General features: G+C 38.0%; 1 protein-coding gene across 1 annotated transcript in view; it reads right to left on the reverse strand.

Annotated features, from left to right (window-relative positions):
- Positions 1 to 25,442, reverse strand: part of CNTNAP5 (contactin associated protein family member 5) — an 811,336-nt gene that overhangs the window by 600,083 nt on the left and 185,811 nt on the right. The window contains exon 3 of the mRNA XM_080798228.1: positions 22,058 to 22,251. Coding sequence (XP_080654354.1) covers positions 22,058 to 22,251 — 194 coding nt within the window. The remainder of the gene's footprint in view (positions 1 to 22,057; positions 22,252 to 25,442) is intronic.

Here is a 25,442-nt window from a genome sequence, read left to right on the forward strand (position 1 = left end):
ACATTTTCCTGGAATGTTTTTTGTCAACCAGGTGGCCAGTTTCTTCCTGTAGCACAGCATACAGCTATACTCAGTTTGAACTGGTAGACTTCAATATGCAACATTATTCTACAGTCTTCAAATAATGAAAGGTGAGAGAAGGTGTTATATATCTAAAACATCCAAAGGGGTACTATAATGTCATCTTGCATTTGTCCAGTCATTTGGCCCAAATGCCACCTTGTAACTCATCTATGCAACATATTCACAATCTTCTAAATTAGGTATAATGAGCCCTCGTTCCTCAGCAGTGTCATTAATCCAACGATTACTGTTTTGAAATGCTTGTCATATCATCTTTGTTCACTTACAAAGAGCATATTCTAGGAGGATCAGTATGTAGCTTGTCCTTGAAAATTGTTTGCTGGGAACAAATTAATGAAGCATTGCACCCTTTTCTTTCCCCTGACAACTCTGGCTGCCTTCTCCAAGTTAGTTCATCCATCGCCCACATCTCTGATCTGTAGCCACCCAGCAGAGTTATTGCATGAGCTACACTGTTGTGGGTATTTTCCTTATGCCAGGCCATTTGCACCAGTCACTTTTCACTCGAGGTCTTATGTATGGTTGTTTCTATGACTGCGTGTGCTTTATGAGGACAGCCTTAATGAGCTATGGGCAAAAGATAATCCCTTGCAAATGCACCAGTTGCATGGCTTTCAAGTCAAATTTATAATGATGGAAAAGTAATTTTAGAGAACATTTCAGTTTTATCACTGTGGAATGAAGCAGTCAGGGCAAACAGTCAGCATATTACTGTTGACCATTTACTTTGTGCAAGGCAAAGTACAAAGATGGAGATACAAATCAGACGAGGCTCTGTCTTCCAAACATACCCTGTTTAGTTTCTTGGACAAGACTAGCTCACATGGAGCAACATTTGAAGGGACGATAACAAAATATAAAGAAGAATTGCTCTAAATCCTATGAGATGAACAAACAAAGTGGGAAGGAAACACGGATGTGCAAGAGATCACGTCTACCTGAAGTGAGTGAATCAGAAGTGTCACTGTGGGTCTGGGATTGTATTTGTCCTGGATTTCAAAAGAAGAGAGATAATTTCTGGAGGTGGAGGTGTGTGTGTTGGGGGGGGACATGGGGCAGGTGAGGGGGACTGAAGAAGAATTGCAGATGATGGTGTTACTACGAGTAAAAGCTTAAAGATAGAAAATGATTAAAATGCAAAGCCATATGGCTGTGTGGAGCCAATGGTGCCATTGTGCTAGGTGCTATGGGTGAGTCAGGGTAGTTGGTTGCTTGTGTGTTTGTAACTTTTTTTTTTTTTTTTAAGATTTTATCTATTCATTTGAGAGAGAAAGAGAGAGAACAAGTGGGAGGGGAACATCAGAAGGAGAGGGAGAAAAAAAAAAAAAAAAAAGAAGGAGAGGGAGAAGACAACTTACCACTGATCCAGGAGCCTAATGTGGGGTTCGATCCCAAGACCCTAGGACCGTGACCTGAGCAGAAGGCAGATGCTTAACTTACTGAGCCACCCAGGCAGCCCAGTTAGGGAGGTTTTTATATAAGGGCATCTATGCACAGTGCTCTCACTCTGGTAAACAAGCTCAGGGTTATATGTGTGGAATTATAGTACATTTCACAAAATTGTACATGAAGTGTAATAGTTTCTTAGGGTGGCCACACAAATTCCCACAAGCTGAGAAACCTAAAACCAAATAAAATTATTCTCTCATAGTCCTGGAAACCAGAAGTCCAATGTCAAAATGTTGGCAGGGTGAGGCTCTCCCTGAAAGCTCTAGTGAAGATTCCTTCCTTGCCTCTTCCTTGCTACTGGTGGCTCCTGGAAATCCTTGGTGTTCCGTGGCTTGTAGCTGTGTCACTCCAGTCTCTGTCCTTATGTTTATATGAACTTCCTTGTGTATTTTGGTGTTTTCCCCTCTGTATTAGGACACCAGTCACTGGATTTATAGCTCTCTCTAATTCCAGGATGATGTCATTTCAAGGTCCTTAGCTACTTACATCCACAAAGATCTTATTTACAAAGAAAATCACATTCTGAGGTTCCTGGTGGACCCAGAATGGGGGGGGGCACTATTGAGCCCATTACAAATCTGTGCTCAAGTTAAAAAGCGACCAAAAGAAGATACTTTAATTTTGTGGTCCCTACATACACTTCCACAGAGTGACTCAATTCCTCTAAAGCTTTATTTTTATTTATGTATTTGTTTTTAAAGATTTTTTTAATGTATGTATTTAGAGAGAGAGAGAGAGCTCATGAGTGGGGGCAGAGGCAAAGGGAGAGGGAGAGAGAATCTCAAGCAGACTCTACTCTGAATGAAGTGCCCAAAGCCAGACTCCACACCAGGGCTCAACCTTGGGTCCGTGAAATCAGGACCTGAGCAGAAATCAGGAGTCAGAGGCTTAACTCCTCCTATGAAGTTTTAAAACCAAGTGTATCTGTTACAGGCTGGTACGCATTCCAATAGACATTTTTTCTCCCAAATAAACTACTTTTGTCTTTAGTACAAATTAATTGAGGCAGGTAATCTCCCTTCTTAATTATGCTAACAAGTATCCTGCAGGAACTCCTTAGAAATTAGGGTTTCTCTTGGGGCGCCTGGGTTGCTCAGTTGGTTAAGCAACTGCCTTTGGCTCAGGTCATGATGCCAGGGTCATGGAATCAAGCCCCATATCAGGCTCCTTGCTCGGCAGAGAGCCTGCTTCTCCCTCTCCCTCTGCCCGCTGCTCCACCTGCTTGTGCTCTCTCTCTCTGCGTCAAATAAATAAATAAAATCTTAAAAAAAAAAAAGAAATTAAGGTTTCTTTACATGCTGCATTATTGCTTACACTAATGTCATATAGATTCCTAAAGGTCTTGAATTTAAGACCACTGGGGGTTTAAAACTAAAATTTTATCTTTGGTCATTCTTTCATCATGCTTTATGTTTAAACTCAAAAAAAAAAAAAAAAGTGCTGGCCATCTGAATTAACATGAGGTTAAGGATCATCCAACATCAATTAATATCACTACCCATTCTCTGGTTACACACACTCAAAAGGTATTAAATTTCCTTAGTCTTCTTTTCTCCCGAGTTAATTATAATTTGCTTACGCTAAACTAATGGACCCTAGAAGTGCACTGACCGTATAATTTATCATCCAAACCAAAACATTTCTGAGAGCGAAAGGTGACACTATTAAAACTTGCATGTGTAAGCTGGTGTAAACAAGAGATTTACCCTAGCAAATCCAGAAGGTGCACCAGCCTGTCCAGACTTACCTCCTTTGTGCCCAACACAAGTCCTGCATTTCAACCAAACAGATGGCATGTCTTTATTTTCTGGGCATATAAAGGATGTTTTATGTATTTTTTTTTCCAAAATTCAATCCTGAGACTTGTCACAATACATACTCAGTTAATACTTGTTGAAAATGATATAGCAATTGCAGCCAGCATTTATTAAATACCTACTGTGTGCCTGGACAAGGTATTTGCATTTGATTAAGATATACCCTTGGGGGCTCAGAGAGCTTAAGTGGCCCCAAAAATGTGACCAACAATTAGGGAAAGGGTCAGGATGGGGACATAGATTCCTTAACTGCAACTTCTGTGTTCATTCCTTTGGTACCTCTTTTGAAAGTTTCTTTAAGTCTCACTAGATAGAGATGGTTCTGAATTTGGTGTCTTAATCACCATCCAGACCTTTCTTGAGCTCCTATTCCTGTACCCTGTCCAGAATCTGTTACTTCCCCAGTATCTCTTGATCTCCTTTCTTTACATCTTATCTCCTACATCATTGTCCAGAACCTGCTGCTACTTCAGACTTTGGGTAACGACAGGTTTTTCGGAAATGTTACTTGGAAATCTTTGTTGTGACAATATCTTTATTTAGAGAGAGGAGGTTAAAGAATCTATATCAGGAGTAAAATAAATTGCAAAACATGCCCGTGCTTCTGGAAATCAAGCAAAAGTCAGTATTTTGACTGACTCATTTTGACTGGCTAGCTGACCCATTTTGAAAAGAGAAAACAATGTTCTGCTATTACCCAGCATTGCAAGAATGGATGTTAATGAATGTTTCCTCAGATTCTGGGCCTTCAGCAAGATGTCTGCCGTAAGATGCTATCATCAACCAAGGCCCCAGCTTTGACTTTGAAACTATGCTGGCATGATTTTCCTGGGAACCGATTTAAACAAAATATCAGTGACTAAAAACCTGCTCAGTGTTAAATCCCTGGCCCTCCAGGTGGTTTACCTTTTTTCTAGACCCACTTACACTTTTTGTTATTGCTTAGTAATCTGTGTCTATGCACAAGAACGGCAGATGCTTCATTCATCCTGGGACCAAGTGGAGCAGCAGCACCGTGCCTGATGGGGGAAATGCTCGACTATTCAGAGCCTCAAAGGCACCACTCGTCTCTCACCAGCAGGCACCTAGTATGTCATGGCCTCAAGAACTGGCAAATGCCACTGGCCTGGAAAATACACTGGGAACACAAGCAGGACTGTGCTGACTGCATTTATCACCTTATGTTTGAAGGGGGAAAAAGGTACCTTTTGGAAGTCTGACACGGTCTTGTTCAACAATCCAGGTTGCTTCCAATAAAGATTCAGAGATTGTTAATTTGAATGCTTCTTATATTTCAGGGACACTGGGGTTCTACATAGATTGATACTTCAATGGATTCTTGTAACACTCAGAGGTAGGTTCCATAAACTTTTAGAGATGTGACCTTTAAGGCTCAGAGACATAAAATGCTGCTCAGGGTTGACAATGATAGTAAGTAGCAGGAGTTCACACTCAGATTTGCCTCAATCCAAAATTCACATTCCAAGTCTGTCCATAAAGCAGAATTTTTTAGAGAACTCTTAAATTAAAAGAGACTCAAATGAATCCGGATCCAGTTTTAATTCAAAAAATCCACCTTCCCTGATGGATGGTAGCTACACTTGTAGTGATCACTGCATAACATATAGAAATTTCAAATCACTGCTGTACACCTAAGACTAATGCAATGTTACATGTCAACTGTACTTAAGCTTTAAAACTAAATAAAATAAAATAAAAATCTGCCTTCCCCCATCACTGTCTTACCTGAATCCATGGAGTGCAGTCTCAACTACTGGCAGCACCGTCTCTAGTGTGGACTAAGCAGAGGTAGCTCTCAGTGGGAGAGAACTAATTCAGAGTCCACTCTATTAGTAACAGGTCTTCAAGAACTCTGATAAGTAGTGCCCAATTATGTCCTAAGCACATTAATTTCTTTCCTTTGGCTTCTTTTTCATGTTTAAATAAGAAAATCACATAAGTCATTGAACAACAGGGCAACACACTCAACAAATCCTTAATATGTTCCTTCATCAGGGGTCATCTTGATTAGAGAAAACAGAGAATTAAAATCCTTTATTTTTTTTTAAAGATTTTATTTATTTATTTGAGAGAGAGCAAAAGCAAAAGAGATCACAGAGGGAGAGTGAGAGGCAGAAGCTGACCCACTGCTGAGCAGAGGGACCGATACAGGGCTCCATCCCAGGAACTGAGATCAGGACCTGAGCCGAAGACAGATGCTAAACTGACTAAGCCACCCAGGCTCCCCAAGAATTATGATTATTTCAAAGAATTCTTGTGATTGCTACATTTTAAAGTAAGGCAGCTGCCACATCTGTGTTAGCAAGCAGGTAGAACTTGTGTTGATTATGAATGAGCTGTGCAGTGGGAAGGACACGAGCCTTGGGTTGATTAACTTTGTGAGCCCTCTGTTCTCATCCGTAAGTAGGGATGATCTCTCCTTTGCAGGGATTATAAAAAGCTATCAGCACAAATGTGGCTCACAGTAGACACTCAAAATGTGTACCTAGTGCCATTGTTTCTAATACGCTTGAAAGATGGTTTAGAAAAAAATATATATATACATATATCATTGTATTTGCATCTGTATCTGTACCTGAAATCCCATCTAATAGTGCCTCTCATTTAAAAGTAAAATCTATTACAAAAGGTAGAGTCTAGCTTGGCCATCATGTCATTAAAGTACTATGCTCATTTTTTGTACCTCAGTTTAAGACTTTGGCAATTAGCAATAAGACTTTAAAATAATTTGGCATAATTTATGTGTTACTACTGTTGTAACATCTATGTCCAACATCAACATTTTAACACAAAGTAAGTGGAGCAAAAATCTTCTAAATCTTCTAACACCTGGCATTGAGGTAAAATATTTGAAAGATCAGAAGTTATAATTATGGAGAAATAAAGATAAATCATGCTAAGATTAAAAGATATATATGATACATATGTATACACACATATATACAGCATATATATTTAAATTTAATTAAAGATAAATGTACAAACATATTTAAATCTAGAAGTATATTTATATAATTTAAATCTGTAAATGTATATATACAATATATCTTTAAATACTAATATGTACACATATGTACATATATACATATATCAATGCAATTTATCAACTCTAGTTTAAATAACAGTATCACACTCTTAACACAGCAGTTTCGCTCATATATTTACATATAAATAAGGGCATCTATAAGGTTTCAAGTTTCTAGGGAAAAAAATTTTTACAGAGTATTCTTATTGATTTTGCTAACTTAAATACCTGAAAATTTTTTGGTGACTGTGTAGTTATTTTTAAAACCTCCTTTACCATGTTATAAGAAGAAAAATGTTGCATTTTCTTGCATGATAATTTGGCTTTTCATTGCATGACACTGACAAAGCCATGTATTGAGCTGCCATTTAATTGTTTCAGAAGTGATTCATTAAGTGACAAACCAATGTCAAAAGTGAAGGGGAACACATAACGCAGAATGAACAAAGGGTGTTTGGAGGAATCAGAACGAACAGGTTAGAATTTCCACCAAGGAAGGAGAAGCGGTGCTCCAGGGCTTCTGGAGCGGCTGCCTCTCCCCGAGCTGTCTCAGAGAGCAGCCTGGGGCTCAGCTGGCTGAGCCGTTGGTCATCACCGGTGAGCCACCTGCAGTGCACGTGGAGATGCCACCTACAGCAGCAGTGCCAGCTATGTATGCATCTCTGGATATGACTGGCACAGGGACAGCCAGCTTGATGGAGGGGGGTTGCGTGACCGTCCTCCAAGCCAAGCCTGGCCGGCAAGCACAGAATCTTTCCTCAAATTATCTGTTGATCCAGGTGGCTTGGGATGCCCCTCCCAAGAGATGGCTCGGTGCTGCCTCTGTATACACACATACCCTCCGAAATTCTCACATGTGTAGAGCGCTCATGTAAACACGATGTCTGAAACACATGACACCACAGGGAAATGTGCACTAGGTGCGGAAAGTAAGGGGCAGCCTCGCCATAGAGAGGACCTGCCCCCTCGGAGTAAACACAGCCTTGTATTAGGGATGCCTTTTCCTACACAGTGCTCCCCTTTCTCCACCTGGCTCCTTCCCATTCACAGAAACTACCACACACATGCAGCTGGTGTGTCTAGAACATCCATTAACTTGTTCATGTTTATCAGCTCAGTCCTTATCTCATCCATTCCTTCCACTTTGTTTCACAGTTCACTCCGGGGACTTTGGCTGCAGATTATTTCAGGGTGTCATAAAGGAGGACAGATAGGACAAAATGGTGGAAGAACCATTACGAGATCAAAATAACTTCTGGGGAAAAAAAACCTCATAGCACTTACTCTACTGACAAGTCAGAAACTTCATGCTCTCAAATATATGCCATCTGTGCATATTCTTCTATTGTGTACCTTTACAGGCATTTATCTTACCTTTGACCAGGGATTTCTACATTCTACTCTTGAAGTCCCCTTAATTTATTGCATGCAGAATGTGCCTAACAGATGTTTGATATCCTAAATTACAATCAGATAAGACAGGATATTAGGGGTCCATGATTCTCTGCTATAATTTTTTTTTTTTTTTTCTGCAAGTGCATCTTTCCCACACAAAAAACACCGATAATGTTCAGGCCAAAATAATTCCAGTCTGATATTTATGACTCCCTCTATCTTCTTCCAGTATTTATTTTTCTTTAATTTAAAAAAATTTTTAAAAGATTTTATTTATTTATTTGACACAAAGAGAGAGAGAGAGAGAGAGAGAGAGAGATCACAAGCAGGCAAAGAAACAGGCAGAGTGAGAGGGGAAGCAGGCTCCCTGCTGAGCAGAGAGCCCGATGCGGGGCTCGATCCCAGGACCCTGAGATCGAGCCGAAGGCAGAGGCTTAAGCCACTGAGCCACCCAGGCGCCCCTCTTCTTCCAATATTTAAAAACAACATAAGACCAAAAAACAAAAACAAAAACAAAACAAAACAGAAAAACACTGCTCTTTTTTTGTATAGACTTGTGAATTCATTTTCAAATAATTATTGAGTCACAAAACTGGAGAATTATTTGATTATTTGTCAGTATAGAGTGTAGACAAATCTAGTGATACCATGCAGATCCTTCTCTAGTTCAGACAGTTGCTCCAGCAGGAGCGGTGCCCTGGGTGACCCGGCAGGGGAAAGATGCTCTCCCACATAAACAGTCACAGTCGACCAGGGATTTGAAGCACAAGAGCAACTCCTGCTCACACTCATAGTTTGCTGATTCTCTCTCCTTTTTCTTATTAACGTGAAGACAAACAAAACCGAAAAGGATACTTACAGGAATCGAAACCTGTGCTGACTAGATCATGCTTTTGTCTTTACTATCAACTGTTATCCTTGTAATCATAAACATAGTGAAGCGTGCCTTCTTTTGGACTTTGTAAAGAACACTTGAGAGACTCTTTGCCTCCTTGAGGTCCCCGCCAGGCCTGGAATCCTTCCATCTGCCTAGAGCCAAGTAGGCACCCGGGGCTTCAGACTTTGGCCCAGAGCCTTTATCTTGAGGTGTCAGTAACTCCCCCAGGCTCTTCCTCTAGCTCTCTGTCTGCTACCAGGACTCTCAGCTAATTGTTTTTAATGAGCCTGGGTGGGTAACTATCTTTGCCTATAACCACAAGGAGATCTTACCTTCTCCACTGAGTATTTAGTTTATTGAAAGAAAAAAAAAAAACAAAAACTGACTTACTAAGATTGTTTTCCATTTTGCATACAAAGCTCAAAAGAAAGAAAACTGAGAGCCATTTTCCTCTGGGTATCTTCACCAGATGCATCACATATACCTACCTTTAATAGTGGTAATAATAACTAATCTTTATTTAGCACTGTGTATAGTTTACACACTTTAACCCATTTACAGTTTACACAGCGGCCCTCACAGTAAGGTCCCTGACCAGCAGCAGAGCATTAGTTGGGATTTTGTTACAAATGTAAATTCTCAACCCAATCCCAAATTTATTGGATCAGAAACTTGGCAGGTGGGGCCCTGCAATCTGTCCCTTAAGCTCTGTGGGACATTTTGAGGCACATTTATTTTTGAGAATCTCTCCTTCACAGACCACATTAAGTAAGAACATTCATACACCCACTTTGCAGAGGAGGAAACTGAGCCTTCTATGGACTAAATAATTTATCAGAGTCAGAGAATTCCTAGCTGCCAAACTTCAAAGACTGATATAATCTAAGGGGGAAAAAAAAAGAAAAAGAAATCATGATAGTTAAAGACTAAATGAATAAAAGGTAGTTAATAGATTTCTTCCCTTCAGTCATTATACCTTGCTAAAATAATTCAATATATTCACACACACACACAAATTCTAACGCTCTACTGCATGTTCAAGTTGAGATATTAACTCTAATTTCCCCAAATTTAAGGTAGGTATCTCCAAAACCTAACTGGTATGTGTGTGTGTGTGTGTGTGTATATATATATATGTATATATATATATATATAGAATACACTTATAAGTCAAATTTCCCACAAACTGCTGAGGGCTTTAACAATAAGATTAATTTAATAGCAGTGCATGTAGAAGAATTAATTTTAACCAGATTATCCTTCCTTTGATGATCAGCTGCTGAAGCTCATCCCGTTACAAATGCAACCAGTTTGTAGGAGACCGCAAACATCTGCTCTCCCCTAGAAAGTGTCCACATGAATATTAATCCTGAAGACTACATGTTGACTCCCTGTCCATGTGATGTGTTTAAATGCCACATGTGTAAATGTGTGAAAGTATTTACTCCTTGAAGAGGCTAGGCCCCATGTTGGGATGTTCTCTGAAACATCTAGGCAAATTCTAACATTAAGAAGGGGAAACAGATGGGCATCATTGTGGAACTTTTACAGACTCATGTGGAGCCAGAGGGCTGGAGGGAAGCCTGCTGATTCTGGGGGAAAGACCAGCTGTTGCTTGCACAATGCTGATTGGCCAGTTGTTCCTTCTTCCCTTTTCCGCAGAGCCTCATCCAGTGATAAGAGAATCTAAGGTCAACAAAAATTGCACAGGACAAAACCATGGGGATGACTCATGGGAAATATCAAGTTCTGAGGGGGCCTTGTCTGTTTTAAGCTGGATCCCTAGTGAAGCTTAGGCTTTATGGCCAGGTACTTTTTATTACAATCCACAGGGCAGCCCATAAACCAAGGATTCCAAGCAGGGAAGTATAGAGGAATCGATGCAAAGGGCCTGGAAGTTTCTAGACACATCCCTGCTATGGATGAGGAGTATCATTATAATAAGGTTAAGTGATATTTTCAAGGTCACACAAGCAACCAGTGGAGCAACTGGAATCTGACGCTAATCAAAAGCCTCTGCATTTCCCTCCCTCCTTGTTTCTATTGGTCTGGCACATAGTGTTATCTCACTTTTGCACTGGTGGTCTCCATTACGTCAGAGGCAAAATTCTAACTGGAGGCTAACTTCAGAACTGAGTTTTTAGTTATGACCAACTATGAAATAAATATTTACAATAAAAGCTTATATGTATATGAGAGAGAGGCAAGGAGAGAACTATTAACAAAATCTTGAAAAATATTTTTGATAACATTCTCTAATGTGTGGCCTTTGTTACTTAACAACAACCTCCCCCAAGAAAAACCCCATCAAAACAAAGTAATTAACACAAAATGACTTACTTTCTTGATCTGTAGCTAATGAAGATATGTGCGTTCTAGTAGTTCACAATATCTAGCCAGCCTTGCTCTCCAGGTTTATCTCATAGAATTGATCAGGGAATCTAGTATCTAAATTTATTAATTCTGTATATCTCAGATACATCTTAGACATCTTCTTTCAAGACTTTGTATTTTGTACATCTTCCTTTCATATTTTGCTTACAACACTTATCCTGCTATGAATATTCCTTCCTTCCTATGACTTTCTCTTCCCTGCTTCCTACATTTGTTGGGTTTGTATTAGGTGCACAACCTTCTGTAGTTGCTGGGAAGCCAATGTAACTTGAACACGGTCCCTGCCCTGTGGACTCCTCCTTACCCCTTGCACTCTCTGCTCACCAGCACACTACTCAAAGCTTCATGCTCCTGGAGGGCCACCAGTGCTGCTTGTACACACATACTCTGTTTCAGTGCCGTTTGCCTTCTCTTTGATGGCTCTGCACATCCATGGAAGGGATTAACCACACCTGAAAGCCCCTTTTTATGCCCAACACTAGCACACCGTCTGGTGTATAATGAGAGTTTAAAAGATACATGTTGATGGTCATGAGATTCTCACTTTCAGATTGTTTTCTAAAATTAGTAGGCTTAAAATACTATATCAAAGAGTGATCAATACTCAGGATATTCTAGACCAAATTGGTAAAATAAATGTATATGAATCATAAATATCAGAGAACATCTCCCAGAGTTCAGAAGTCACTCAACGATGAAATTAGGGGACTAATGAGCTAAATTTATAATCCATTGTTTCAATTGACCTCTGTGTGAGAAAAGTGTTGAGTAACATATGCAAGCGCTTTATAATAAGATAGATTCCATAAAGCCACAGGAAATTATAGACCACATTATCATACATGCCAAAGGATTCTAAAGTAAAGAAAGATTCCTGATGTATTTGAGAAGAGGCAACATGAATTTCAGAAAAGAAAACTGTAAGCTGATTATCAATAACATACAGTATATTCAGAGGGGAGTGATGGGCTAGTGAGAGGGATGGAATTTACCGGGTATTATTGGCCATGAGAGAGCAGGCCTACTGGCATGGAAATAGCATCAGTGAGGGAAAAGAATCAAAGCCTCTAGTTGTTAAAATATTTGAAAGGCCATTCTGTAGGGGAGGAGGCAGACATTTTCATGACTTGTTGCATGAACAAACAACTGGGTTTCAGTGCGTAACCACTTAAGGGAGACAGATTTTGACTTTGTATATGTCAGTCTCTCCCAACTCTGTTCTGATTATCTGTTTTACTGAATCATCAACAGAAGACTTAGGCCAGAAAGCTGGTACTAAACCTCATTCTGAGCGCACCACTGACTACAGAGCCACCAGCAGGAAGATTCTGAAACTCATAATGTATTAGGGATACCTTAAAGGTATAATGTGTTAGAGATACCTCCTGGGTATTGCCTTGTCCATGAAGCTTTCCCCCAGGGTTCAGGGTGCTGGTTCAGCCCAGATGGGACTTGGATTTCCACTTAGCAGGTGATTTCCCCACTGGGCCAGAATGTGTCCTGATCCAGTTTGCACTAGCTGTTTGTTTGAGACAATTGGGTCTTGGGCACCTGGGTAATTCAGTCAGTTAAGTGGCTGTCTTTGGTTCAGGTCATAATCCCAGGGTCCTGGGATCGTGTCCCACACTGGGCTCCCTATTTGGCAGAGAGCCCGTTTTCCCTCTCCCTCTCCCTTTGCCTGCCACTCACCTTGCTTGTGTTTTCTCTGTTAAATGAATAAATAAAATGTTTAAAAAAAGAATACTGGGTCAACCACTGCCTAATCTACTGATTTAGGTGCTTAAGCTTTATAGACAAATGGAGTCGGGTTTGCATCTTGGTCCATCACTTTACTACTTCCGTGGTTTGGATCAGGTTCCTTGGCCCTTCTAAACCTCAACTTTCACCCTTAAAATAGAAACAATTCATTAGGCTTATTGAGAAGGTATTGGACAATATCTTCAGTAATCTTCACCGGTTACCTATTCATTTTTGAGTGCTGAATAGATTAGTTCCTTCATTGCATTAGGCCTCCTGAAATATAGACCCCAAAGGAATCAACCCTTTGAAAATATTCTGAAATGCCATTATTTCATTTGTAGGTGCCATCCCTGCAAAGTTACTTGTTTTAGTCATGACCTCAACTCTCTAAGCTGCTGGTCTCCCCCAGTTGTCTATATCACTATGGTCCCTGCATCTCTTGTGAGGGAACAGTCCCATATTATGGCGTGAGGACTGATTTGACCATTTCAAAATATATGACCTGCATAGAGCAGAGGCTGGTTGTGAATGCCTAACTAAATGAGGCTAGGAATAAGTGAGCAAACATGTAGGTAAAACAGCTCACTAATATCTTCACAATCAATACTGAGGGATCCACCAACAACAGATACTTGTTTAAAACCAGTACCTAAGAGGGGTTCATTAGATTATCTCTGGAAAAGATCAGTAGGATCAGTTTTTTCTACAAGGATGAAGAGTTTTAACATTGATAGTAGGATTAAACTTGGAAAAAATAGGCAAATAATTAGAAGAAAGAGGAATTTGAAAAATCTTGGATTCTTATAGATTGATTCTAGTTCTTATTTTCTGTCATCATCATAAATAAAACACAGTAGGAGAAGTGTAAAACTTACGTTTTTAGGTGACATTAAAGTCTGTAAGTAGGAGGGACTTAGAGTTGAATTAAAGAAAGAGTTTGGTGAACACTTTCATATATGTGTAAAGCGGTCAGAAAAGGCAAACATTTTATCCAGTATGCCTCCATAAAAAAGAATTTTATTTATAAACTAAACATGGTTGAGATGGGGGCCTGGAGATCAGGGGTAAGATGACTTTGGGGACTTCGATTTTGTCTTTTTTACACTGTGGGTTTCTGTGGGTGAAGTTCGTGGATGCAAAAAAGTAACAGAATTGTGATATATATCATCTTTTACATCCAAGAAATGTGGTGAAGGGTGGTGGAATCTGGGAGCTATGACAATGGAAATTAACTTTGAGATGAGTGAAACGCGCTTTTAGCATGAACTGGCAGAGCCTACCTTATGGTTTGAAGATACTCGCACTTGCTTCTTGTCCTGTCCTAGTAAGAACTTATTAAATACTTGTGAGTCCATTGGCTGGAATACGCTGATATGCTTCTGTAGCCGGCATGGGTATGGAAATTGCCATCAGAAAGGATATTGAAAATGAAACATATAATATTATTGAATCATCATATAAGGCTTTTGCACCCATAGCTAATGCACTTGGCACAGCTGATTTACCCAGAAACATGGTGGGGGGAGCAAAAGACCTCAAGAAAAAGACAAGTGAAAATTTCCCTGAAATTTTATAATAGATCAAAAGATGGAGACATTCTCTTAGGTGAGAAGAAGAAAGGATCCTAACTGACTTGTACACAAACGTGAGCAATGTGGATAAAGTGACTTAAAAATGGGAGACCATATATTAAAACACAAACACAAGTGGCTGTCTTTGAAATTTTAGAGAGAAAAATATCAGAAAAAAAAGGAAAGTGTCAAAACACAAAGAGGGCAATGTGTTTTTAGAACACTTACATGCTGTATGTGGGAAACATAGGCGGATTCATTAAGGGTTTGAACACATACAGGAGGGGACTCAGAACTGAAGCAGTAATTCATACATATATTTGGGACAGTAAGTGTTTCTATCGGCCTATCTTTCCAAATGACTGGTAACGGGACTCTGGTCTGTGTAGATTTAATTAGAGGTTTCTTTGTTCCAAATATATTTATCCACTTTACCAAACATATGCAAATGTTGCTGCTCAGAATTAGAATCTTATATTTATATTTTTGTGGCATGTCTCAAGACAACCTGAAAAAGACTTTAAATCTACTAAGATTCTAAAATTGTCACAAAGTTTGTCACTGAGACCTTCACACCTGATTATTTAGTGAAGTGGAGAACTCTGGCCTGTTCATAAATCATGATTCATTTCTAAGCAGCTGCTTGGCGACCTCATTCATGAACATTCCATTCAGTGCCAGATCAGAAAGTCTTCAAATTGAATTTTTAGGGCATGAATATTTGATATTGTACATTGTATAGATAGATATATTTCAGGATTCTTACTCTGAATGAACTTTATAAAATAAAACAAATTTCTTGAGTACTGGTAAGTTGATATCCCAAACACAACATGTCCTAAGTTGTATTGTTTGCTAACTCAATTTTAAAAAGCATTACAAACTCCATATCATCTGAAAATTGAAGATCTTCAAGACCACATGAAAGTATCATTCAACAGATTCTCTACTTTCAAGATACATCATCCTTAATTAATTCAGTGCTTGATATTGATGTTTTTAAGTATTGATTTTTTTAATGAAAAGTTAAATAGAACAATTTAAAGAGTTTTATAAAAATCTCTTGTTTGGGGTTGCCTGGGTGGCTCAGTGGGTTAAGCCTCTGCCTTCGCCTCAGGTCATGATCCCAGGGTCCTGGGATTGAGCCTCACATCGGGCTCCCTGCTCAGCAGGGAGCCTGCTTTCCCCGCTCTCTCTGCCTGCCTCTCTGCCTCCTTGTGATCACTCTGTCAAATAAATAAATAAAATCTTAAAAGAAAAAAAAAGATCTCTTGTTTGGCCATTGTTCTCATCTTTTTTATCAGGGTTAATTCTAGTAAATCTATAATCTCCCTTCTAACTTTAAATTTAAAATAAAAATCAAAATGAATAAATAAAATTTCTCAAGATAATCTATTCATCCAGCAACATAATCTTGTGGAAATAATAATGAATATTAACCACAAATCAGATTTTACGTATGTCTATGAAGTATTTGGTAAAATACTCAGTCTCTGTTTGATGGCCATGCAGTTTCAGTTTGAGCCCCATCCATTTGCTATAGAAACAGTTCGATATTATTACTGTGTTCTCACTCATACTTTAGCAACATGTGAATAAAACAAAAGGGCTTAACAGTGGGTCCAAATAAAGTTTACATTTAAAGTAAGAGAAGTAAATCAGTTTTGTGAAACTTAAAAAATAATCAAGTGTAATAAAGGAGAAATAGAAAATACAGTTTTGCAATCATGTATATTTAGAAATAAATCTTAGTTCTGTATTCTAGCACCACCAGTATGATCTTGGGTTAGTCTCTGTGAGCCTCAAGCCTCTATATACTATCTACAAGACACTTAGCAATAGTGACTGAAAAGTAAGGGATGAAAAAGATATTCCATGCAAAAGGAAAGCAGAAGAAAGCTGGTGTAGGGGCACCTGGGTGGCTCAGTGGGTTAAGCCTCTGCCTTCGGCCCGGGTCATGATCCCAGGGTCCTGGGATCGAGCCCCACATCAGGCTCTCTGCTTGGCGGGGAGCCTGCTCCCCCCTCTCTTTCTGCCTGCCTCTCTGCCTACTTGTGATCTCTCTCTCCCTCTGTGAAATAGATAAAAAATCTAAAAAAAAAAAAAAAAAAAAGAAAGAAAGAAAGCTGGTGTAGCTATACTCAATCAAACAAATAGACTTTAGAATAAAGACTATGATAAAAGAAAAAGAGGGCAGTACATGAGGGTAAAAGTCTCAAAAGAAGAAGATATAACAAATATCTATGCACCGTGCATAGGAACACTAAATGTACAAAGCAGATATTAATAGACTTAAAGGTAGAAATTGACAGCAATATAATAATAGTAGGGGACTTTAATCCTCCACTTACATCAATGGATAGATTATTCAGACAGAAAATCAATAAGGAAACACCAGTCTTAAATGGCACATTAGACCAGAAGGACTTAACAGGTATAGATAGAACATTCCATCCAAAAGCAGCAGTCTCAAATGAACATGGAATATTCTCCAGGGTATACCACATGTTAAGCCTCAAAAAAACTCAGTAAATTCAAGAAAACTGAAGTCATATCAAACATCTTTTCTGACAACAATGGTATGAAACTAGAAATCAATTTAAGGGGCATCTGGATGGTTCCATTGGTTAAGCATGTTACTCTTGATTTCAGCTCAGGTCATAATCCCAGGGTCATGGGATCCAGTCTTGAGTCAGTCTCCATGCTCAGCATGGAGTCTGCTTGTTGTCCCTCTCCCTCTGGTCCTCCCCACACCCTCCCCCACTTGCAAGCTCTCTCAAATAAATAAATAAATAAAATTTAAAAAAAATCAATTACAAGAAGAAAACTAGAAAAGCTACAAATGCATGGAGATTAAACAACATGTTAGTGAACTACTACTGGATCATTAAGGAAATTAAAGGAACACACACACAAAAAAATCTAGAGACAAATGAAAACAAAAGTATGACATACCAAAATCTATGGGGTACAGAAACAGCAATTCTAAGAGAGGAGTTCACAACAATAAGGCCTATCTCAAGAAACAAAGAAATCTCAAATAAAAAATTCAACTTGACACCTAAAGGAATTTAAAAAATAAATAAATAAATAAAGTTCAAAATTAGTAGAAAGAGGAAAATGATAAATATCAGAGTGGAAATAAGAGAAATAAAAGCAAAACAAAACAAAGAAACAAACAAAACCCTCAAAACAGTAGAAAAGATCAATGAAACTAGAAACTGGTTCTTTAAGACGACAAACAAAACTGACAAACCTCTAGCTAGACTCACCACGAAAAGAAAAAAAGAGGACTCAAATAAAATCAGAAATGAAGGAGAAATTACAACTCATACCATAGAAATAAAAGGGACTATAAAACACAAAAAACAAAACCAAAAGAAACCACAAAAAAACAAAAACAAAAACCTACTACCAACAGTTGCATGCCAACAAATTGGACAACTAAGTAGAAATGGTTAAATTCCTAGAATTTCATCCAGCACTGAATCATGAAGAAATAGAAAATCTCAACAGATCAGCTACTAATAAGATTAAATCAGCAATCAAAAAGTTCCAACAAACAGAAGTCCAGGACTAGATAGCTTCATTGGTTAATTCTACCAAACAGTAAAAGAGTTAATACCTATTCTCAAACTTCCAAAAAAGTAAAGAGGAGGGACTGCTTCCAAACTCACTTTATGAGGCCAGCATTACCCTGATACCAAAACTGGACAATGACAATATAAAAAAGAAAATTACAGGCCAATATCCCAATGAACACTGATGCAAAAATCCTCAACAACATATTAGCAAACTGAATATAACAATCCATTAAAAGGGTTATACACCATTACCAAGTAGGATTTATCACAGGGATGCAAGATTCACCATCTACAAATAAATCAATGTGATACACCACATTAACAGAAGTGAAAGCCAGACATCATATGATCATCTCAATAGATACAGAAAAAAGGAGTTGATGAAAATAAACATCCATTAATGAAAAACTCTCAACAAAGAGGTATAGTGGGAAGGAATTTCAACATAATAAAAGTCATATGTGACAAACCCACAGCTAATATCACTTTCAACAGTGTAAAGCTGAAAATTTTTCCTCCTAAGTATGTCCGCTCTCCCCATTTTCATTCAACATAGTATTGCAAATCATAGGCATAACAATTATGTGCAAAATGTATTGTGATTCTATACACTGATAACAAAGTATCAGAAAGAAAAATAAAAATATTCCATTTACAATTGCATCAGAAAGAACAAAATACCTAGTAATAAATTTAATGTAAAAAGTGAAAGACTTGTATACTTAAAAAAAATAAGACCTTGATGAAAGAAATTGAAGACAGAAAGAAAAAGAAAGATATTTCATGCTTAGGGATTTGAAGAATTGCTATTGTTAAAATGTCCAGACTACCCAAGGCAGTCTACAGATTTAGTGGAATCCCTATCAAAATTCCAATGGCATTTTTCATAGAAGTAGAAAAAATAATTCTAAAATTTCTATGGAAACACAAAGAACCCAAATAGCCAAAACAATCTTGAGAAGGAGCAAAACTGGGGGCATCATGCTTCTTGATTTCAAACCATAGTACAAAGCTATAGTAATCAAGAATGGCGTAGCATTGGCATAAAAACAGACACATAGATCACTGGGACAAAATAGAGAGCCCAGAGATAAACCCACACATATATGGTTAACTAATTTATGACCAAAGAGGCAAAATATATGATGGAGAAAAGACTCTGTCTTCAACAAATGGTGCTGAGAGAACTAGAGAGCTACATGCAAAAGAATGAAACTGGATGACTATCTTATAATATACATACATATTAATTTAAAATAGATTAAAGGCTTGAGTATGAGACCTGGATCCATAAAAATCCTAGAGGAAAACATGAATTGTAAGTTCCTTGACATCAGTTGTATATATTTTCGTATCAGTGCAACAAAAGCAAAGATAAACAAATGGGACTTTGAACTAAAAAGCTTCTGCACGGCAAAGGAAACCATTAACAAAACCAAAAAGCAGCCTACTGAATGGGAGAAGGTATTTGGAAGTCATATATCTGATAAAGGGCTAATATCCAAAATATATAGAGAACTCATACAACTCAATGAGAACAATAAAAACAATTTGATTAAAACATGGGTAGGAAATCTGAATGGACACTTTTCCAAAGAAGACATACAGATGGCCAACAGGTACATGAAAAGATGATGAACAACATTAATCATCAAGGAAATGTAAATCAAAACCACAATAAGCTATCATTTATACTTGTCAGAGTGATTATTACCAAAAAGACAAGAAACAAGAGAACAAGTAACCCTCATGAACTGTTGCTGAAAATCCAAACTGGTGCAGCCACTATAGAAAACAGCATGGAGATGCCTCAAAAAAAAAATAAAAATAAAATTACCATATGGTCCTGCAATTCCACTACTGGATATATATCCAAAAAAATGAAAATGTTAATTCAAAAAGACAAGCACCCCTCTGTTCACTGCAGCATTATTTACAATAGCAAAGGTATGCTAACAACCTAAGTGTCCATCAATGGATGAATGGACGAAGAAGATGTTGCACACACACACACACACACACACACACACACGGATAACACTCAGCCATAAAAAAGGATGAAATCTTCCCATTTGCAACAACATGGATGGCCCATGAGAGTATTATATTAAGTAGTATATGTCAGTTATAGGAAGACAAATACCACATGCTTACCATGTGGAATTTAAAAAACATAGCAAACAAACAAATTCTTGACTCTTAGGAACTGAGAAAAGACTGGTGTTGCCAGAAGGGAGGGAGTTGGGGTATGGACAAAATGGGTGAGGGAGATCAAAAAGTACAATCTTCCAATTAAGAAATAAAGAAGTCATAGGGATGTAATGTACTACATGGAGAATACAGACAATAATATCCTACGGACAATAGTATTGTATAGTGACAGATGGTAACTGGACTTTTTGTGATAACCATTTTGCAATTTAGACAAATGTTGAATCATATGTTGTATACCTGAAATGACTATAATATTGCATATCAGTTATACTTTAATAAAAATATTTAGACAAAATAATTCAAAACTTCAATTCATTCTGAAAAACAACCAGTTTTGATTGAAAATGTCAAAGTAAATAAATAACCCCACATATATTTGTCCCTCTCAAGTCAAAATAAAACCTTAAGATTGTTCCTCAAAATGGAAGGTATGCTTATTTTTCATTTCAAACTAAACGCAAGACAAAAGAAAACAAAAAATCTGTAAAAATTTATGGAGGCTTCAAAATTGAGTGAAAAAAATGGAATGGTCCCCTGAAGCCCTATTTAAAAAAAAACTTTTTTTAAGTTTTATTTATTTAAGTAATTTCTACCCTCAATGTGGGCCTCAAACTCACAATCCCGAGATCAAGGGTCATATGCTATTCTGACTGAGCCAGCCAGGTACCCCTTAAAATCCAATTTTTAAAATGTAGAAAATCCATATTTCTTGTAAATATTACAACTTAATATACACGCAACCTAGAATAAACATGATAATAATAGTATTCGCAAGATTCAATCTACCATAACTAATCTCAATCCTAACTTCACTATTATTTTCAATTAGCAATATTGATGAGCAGACAATTATCAAATAGCAATGGACATAAAATAGAAATTTGTTTCCAACCAAAGTAGGGCCAACACAGAAAAACATAGACAATATCAATTTGAAACCACACTTAGCATTAATTTAAGGGGGGAAACAAGTAGGGAGAATATGAGAAAGACAGATTAGTCTATCAATTGCCACATCTTCACATAGTATGTACATTTAGAAAAAAATAGATATTTGGAGATTTTTTTTCCTTAAATTGTAAGCAACATAAAGAAACACATTATTTCATTTAGTGCATCAGTTTCTGAAGCCTCCTACAGATGCCTCTTGCTCAGTGTCTCTGCCTCCCTTTCTCACCTCAGTCTAGAAACAGCCTTTCACTACACCTGAAGGTCAAGAGTTTAGACCGTGGGGTGGGGAGGAAATTTCTTTTTCACAACTTGGAGCACACTGTCCTTCACTTCCTAGGTGATGTTATTTATAATAATGAAATGATTCTACATTTTGTATTTGTCTTGTCTTTTTAAACCTTTTAATTGTTTTCAAATCTTGAATAGAGGCTGTTGAGCACAGTGACTATAATGTCAGACCAGACTACAGATTCTCAGGCTGAGATTTTACAAATTGTTCAACGTTGATTGCATTACATAACTGAGCTTGCTGGATCACTAGAGGGTATGTAAAGTATCTGATACATAATGAACAGGTGAGTGAATAAATACATGCTCAATAAATCAATACATTCTCATTAACAATCAGACCCTTACAGTATCATTCTGTTTTTATAGGTGAAGAATTGAGACCCAGTCATCAAGCTACTCAGGTTACCAGAAGAGGAGGAAAACACTTTTTTTTTTTTTTTTTTTTTTGCAACAGGCATCCTAATTTCCCTTGGAACTGGAGCCATGCTGGAAGGAGGACTCATATACCATCTAATTATTTCTGAATGGGCACTCCACAGTTATTAAGCTACCAACAATCTGAGTAGAGGAAAATGATAGAAATGCTCACTGGTTACCATTATTATATCTCAGATTCATTCATTGGAAGAGAAAAGATGTCCTACCCAGATGCTGTCTTCTTGCTTGTACTGTTTCCAGTTGCGTCCTGTGTCACTGAACATCAGGCTGTAACTCGTCACCCAGTCAGAGCTTCCGTATCTTCCCTGCGTGGCCACTGCTGTAATCTCCACTCTGTTTCCCAGGTCCATCTGGAGCCACTGTTGAGCATTGGAATCTGCTGGGGACCAACCGCCAGTTCCTGGAAGAAGATCAGAGAGAGAGTTGTAGTAACATCCCCTATGGCTGCAACTTTCAGCTCTCAAAGAGAATGAAATGGTGTGTCGCTAAGATGTCTTTACCCCCCAAAGCACCCTGCTTGTTCTTGCAAGGCCTGATTTCCATTCTCCTCTTCCACACTATTCCCTTTCATGGTTCAAGATTCATCTCGAACCCATGCTATCCCTTCCATAATTCTTCCTGTCTTTCCTCAGGCATTAGTTTCTATTTTTTGGATTCCTAGTACAATCGGTACTACTTATTTATTTTTATTCTCTTACAACCTTAATCTTATAACATGCTTTCTATCCTTTGCCTAACTGAGAGCTCCTTCCTTCCTTCTTTTCTCCACTCTTTTATCCCTCCCTCTACCAAGGCCCAGATATTTTTGCTGTGGATACAAAGATGAAGTATCATTGACTATATCTTTGACTCTGTCTCATCCATTCAACTGATGTTCTCTGAGCACCTGGAGCATTCTGGATACTGAAGAAAGACATGCAAACGAAAATGTGCAATTTGATGTGATAGGAAGCCTTATAAAAGGCAAACACAAGGTACAATAGGAGCTGAGAGGACAGAATATCTCTGTAGGTGACGGAAAGGCCTTGAGATAGTGATGACGAGAGAGTACAGCTGAAGCCCAAAGCAAGTATGACCATACTGCAGGCAAACAAGGTTAAAGAGAGAAAACGTTGGAGAGATCAAACAGGGCCAAGGGAACAGCATGCACAAAATCTCAGGGGACATGAGACAGTGTGCCGTGTTTCTGGATCTACACGGGATTCAGTATACTTGACACACAGGAACATTCTTACATGGGACAAAAGACTCTGGGCCCTAAAAATCCATTACTTGATATACTGGAACTCTGCAAAAGATCGATATTAGCTCTTGTACAGTTGGAAGACTTGTGGCCTCAGTCTTCTCTAATTGTTTCACATGGTAATAATGAAGTCAATAATCAATTTTACTGACCCAAGAGTTAACAAATCTTCCAAATCCTGAGTGGAATCCTGGAAAGGCAGAATGTGTATGCCATGGGTGGGGATGAGAAGGAAACAACACTTCTGTGAAGCCCTTGCTCAGGGTATCAAGTTGGTGAGTTAATTACATTTTCAATTTAGAGGACTTAATCAATAAATCCCTTTTGATTTCAACCTATGTCATTTAAAATCATTTTAGTAATGTCCTGGTCTACTTTCTCACTATCTCAGAAGGAATCAATAGGACTTCTTCCTGGTAATCAGGAACTTTTCTGAGCCCTGGCTTCCTGGTGTAGACAGCCCTTCATTGATGGAAACAGACATGTAGGCACAGGAGATGAAGGACATGAGGTGAACCCTACTTTAGTCATAGGCACATCCTGCAAGTTATGTGTTGATTCTCTCCTAATAGCAACTGCTGTTAAGCTTTGGTTTGATTTTTTTTTTTTCCACTTTCCTGAGAAGACTGAAATGCAAGGAAAGGAAGAGATGGAACATGCTCAGCACCTATTATGGAATGTATTTTATTAAGTGTTCTGCAAGACATGGATACAGTGGCAGATATGGCTGATTTCCCTAATATCCATTTCTCTTCTCTGGTGGGTATGAAGCTTAATTTCATTTTCAGCTCTCCATCCTATTATACTTACAGCACAGAGATAAGTTCTCTCTAATCAAGATATGAGTAGGAAGAAGACATGCCACTTAGAAGCCAACTGGTCTCTTCCCCACTTGTTTCCCCTTCTGTGACTGATGGATGCAGTTGGCACCAAGGCCCGAGTTGATGGCAAAACAACAATATGGAAAGATGTTGGATTCCCGTATCATCACATGAAAGAAAGCATCTGTCTACTTGAATGCCTGCCCCAAATAATAATATGAATAAGCATCTATGTTGTTCATAGATGTGATTAGAACATTGTGGATTAGAACATTTTTGATACTGCAATTCAGCCTACTTTAAAACATACATAATATCCTGTAAGATAAATAGCACAGTTGCCATTATATAGTTCAGGAAACTGAGATCCAGCAAGTTTGGAACACCTGACAGTTGGGATTCAAGCATTGCTCTTTAAGACTATTATGTAGCAGAAAAAAAAAAGTTTCAGAAATGTGTTTTTTTTTTCAGCAGAAAAAAACAAAAACAAACAAACAAACAAACAAACAAACAAAACCCCCAGGAAATCAATAAAGAAGAAAGGCATAGGGAGGAGGCATTTGAGCAGAGATTCTGACATGTCAGAGCCGGAAGTACATTTTTGTCTAACAGCTCTGTCTTTACTCACTTGTCCGCAATTCTCAGTCCTGACTACTTTCTCTCAACTTCTCACAACTGACAGAGAGGCTTAAGAAGAGCATTTACATTTCAAAAAAAAAAAAATTAAAAGTCCAAAACAATTTTGAGCCTATTCTGTATTTCCATTCAATTTCTCCTCCTGCCCATTTCATGGGGTCTCTTTCTCCTTAAGTGAAAAAAAGCAAGTTTGTATAAACTATATATTATGTGTTAAAACATGATCAAAGAGAAATTTGTATGGTATTTCTTCTGAGTGATGAAACTATGAGTGATTTCATCTTTTTATGCTTTTTGCCTATAACATATTTTCTATTATCAGTATGTCTTTCTTACATAAATGGAGACTCGCATTATTCATATTTATGTGGTTTATTGCCTAAAGAATACATACAGCAATTGAACAGCTGGTGACAACTTGTGACTTTTTATGTGATCATCACTATTTTTGAAATCAAAATCCTCAGACCTTAACTATTCCCCTTTTATCCTCAATAATCAGCAGCCAGACTTCCTAGTCATGTTTTAGGATTTTTTTCTTCATTTATTCTAATTATTATCATCCTCATATATGTTAAGAATTTTTGTTAAGAATGGAAGAGAGAAAACAAAATGGCAAGGAACTCTCCCTGTCACCATGCAAAACATAGAATCACAGAAGACTGATCGAAAACCAAACCAAACCAAAACAAGACAAAACAAAAGACAGAGAGTTAATGCTAAGATTTCTTCAAATTTGTCTAAAGAAAATCACATCTCCCTTTTGCCCACAGTAGAATCCGTAGCTTATTAATCACCCTGAAATTAACTGAAATAGAATTGTTGCTGTTCACCTTCATTAACACATCGAGTTAAAAATGTTCCAAACCCAAAAGCTTCAACCTAAGCTCT

Source organism: Martes martes (genome assembly GCF_963455335.1).
Source record: "Martes martes genome assembly, chromosome: 3".
NCBI classification, from domain to species: Eukaryota; Metazoa; Chordata; class Mammalia; order Carnivora; family Mustelidae; genus Martes; species Martes martes.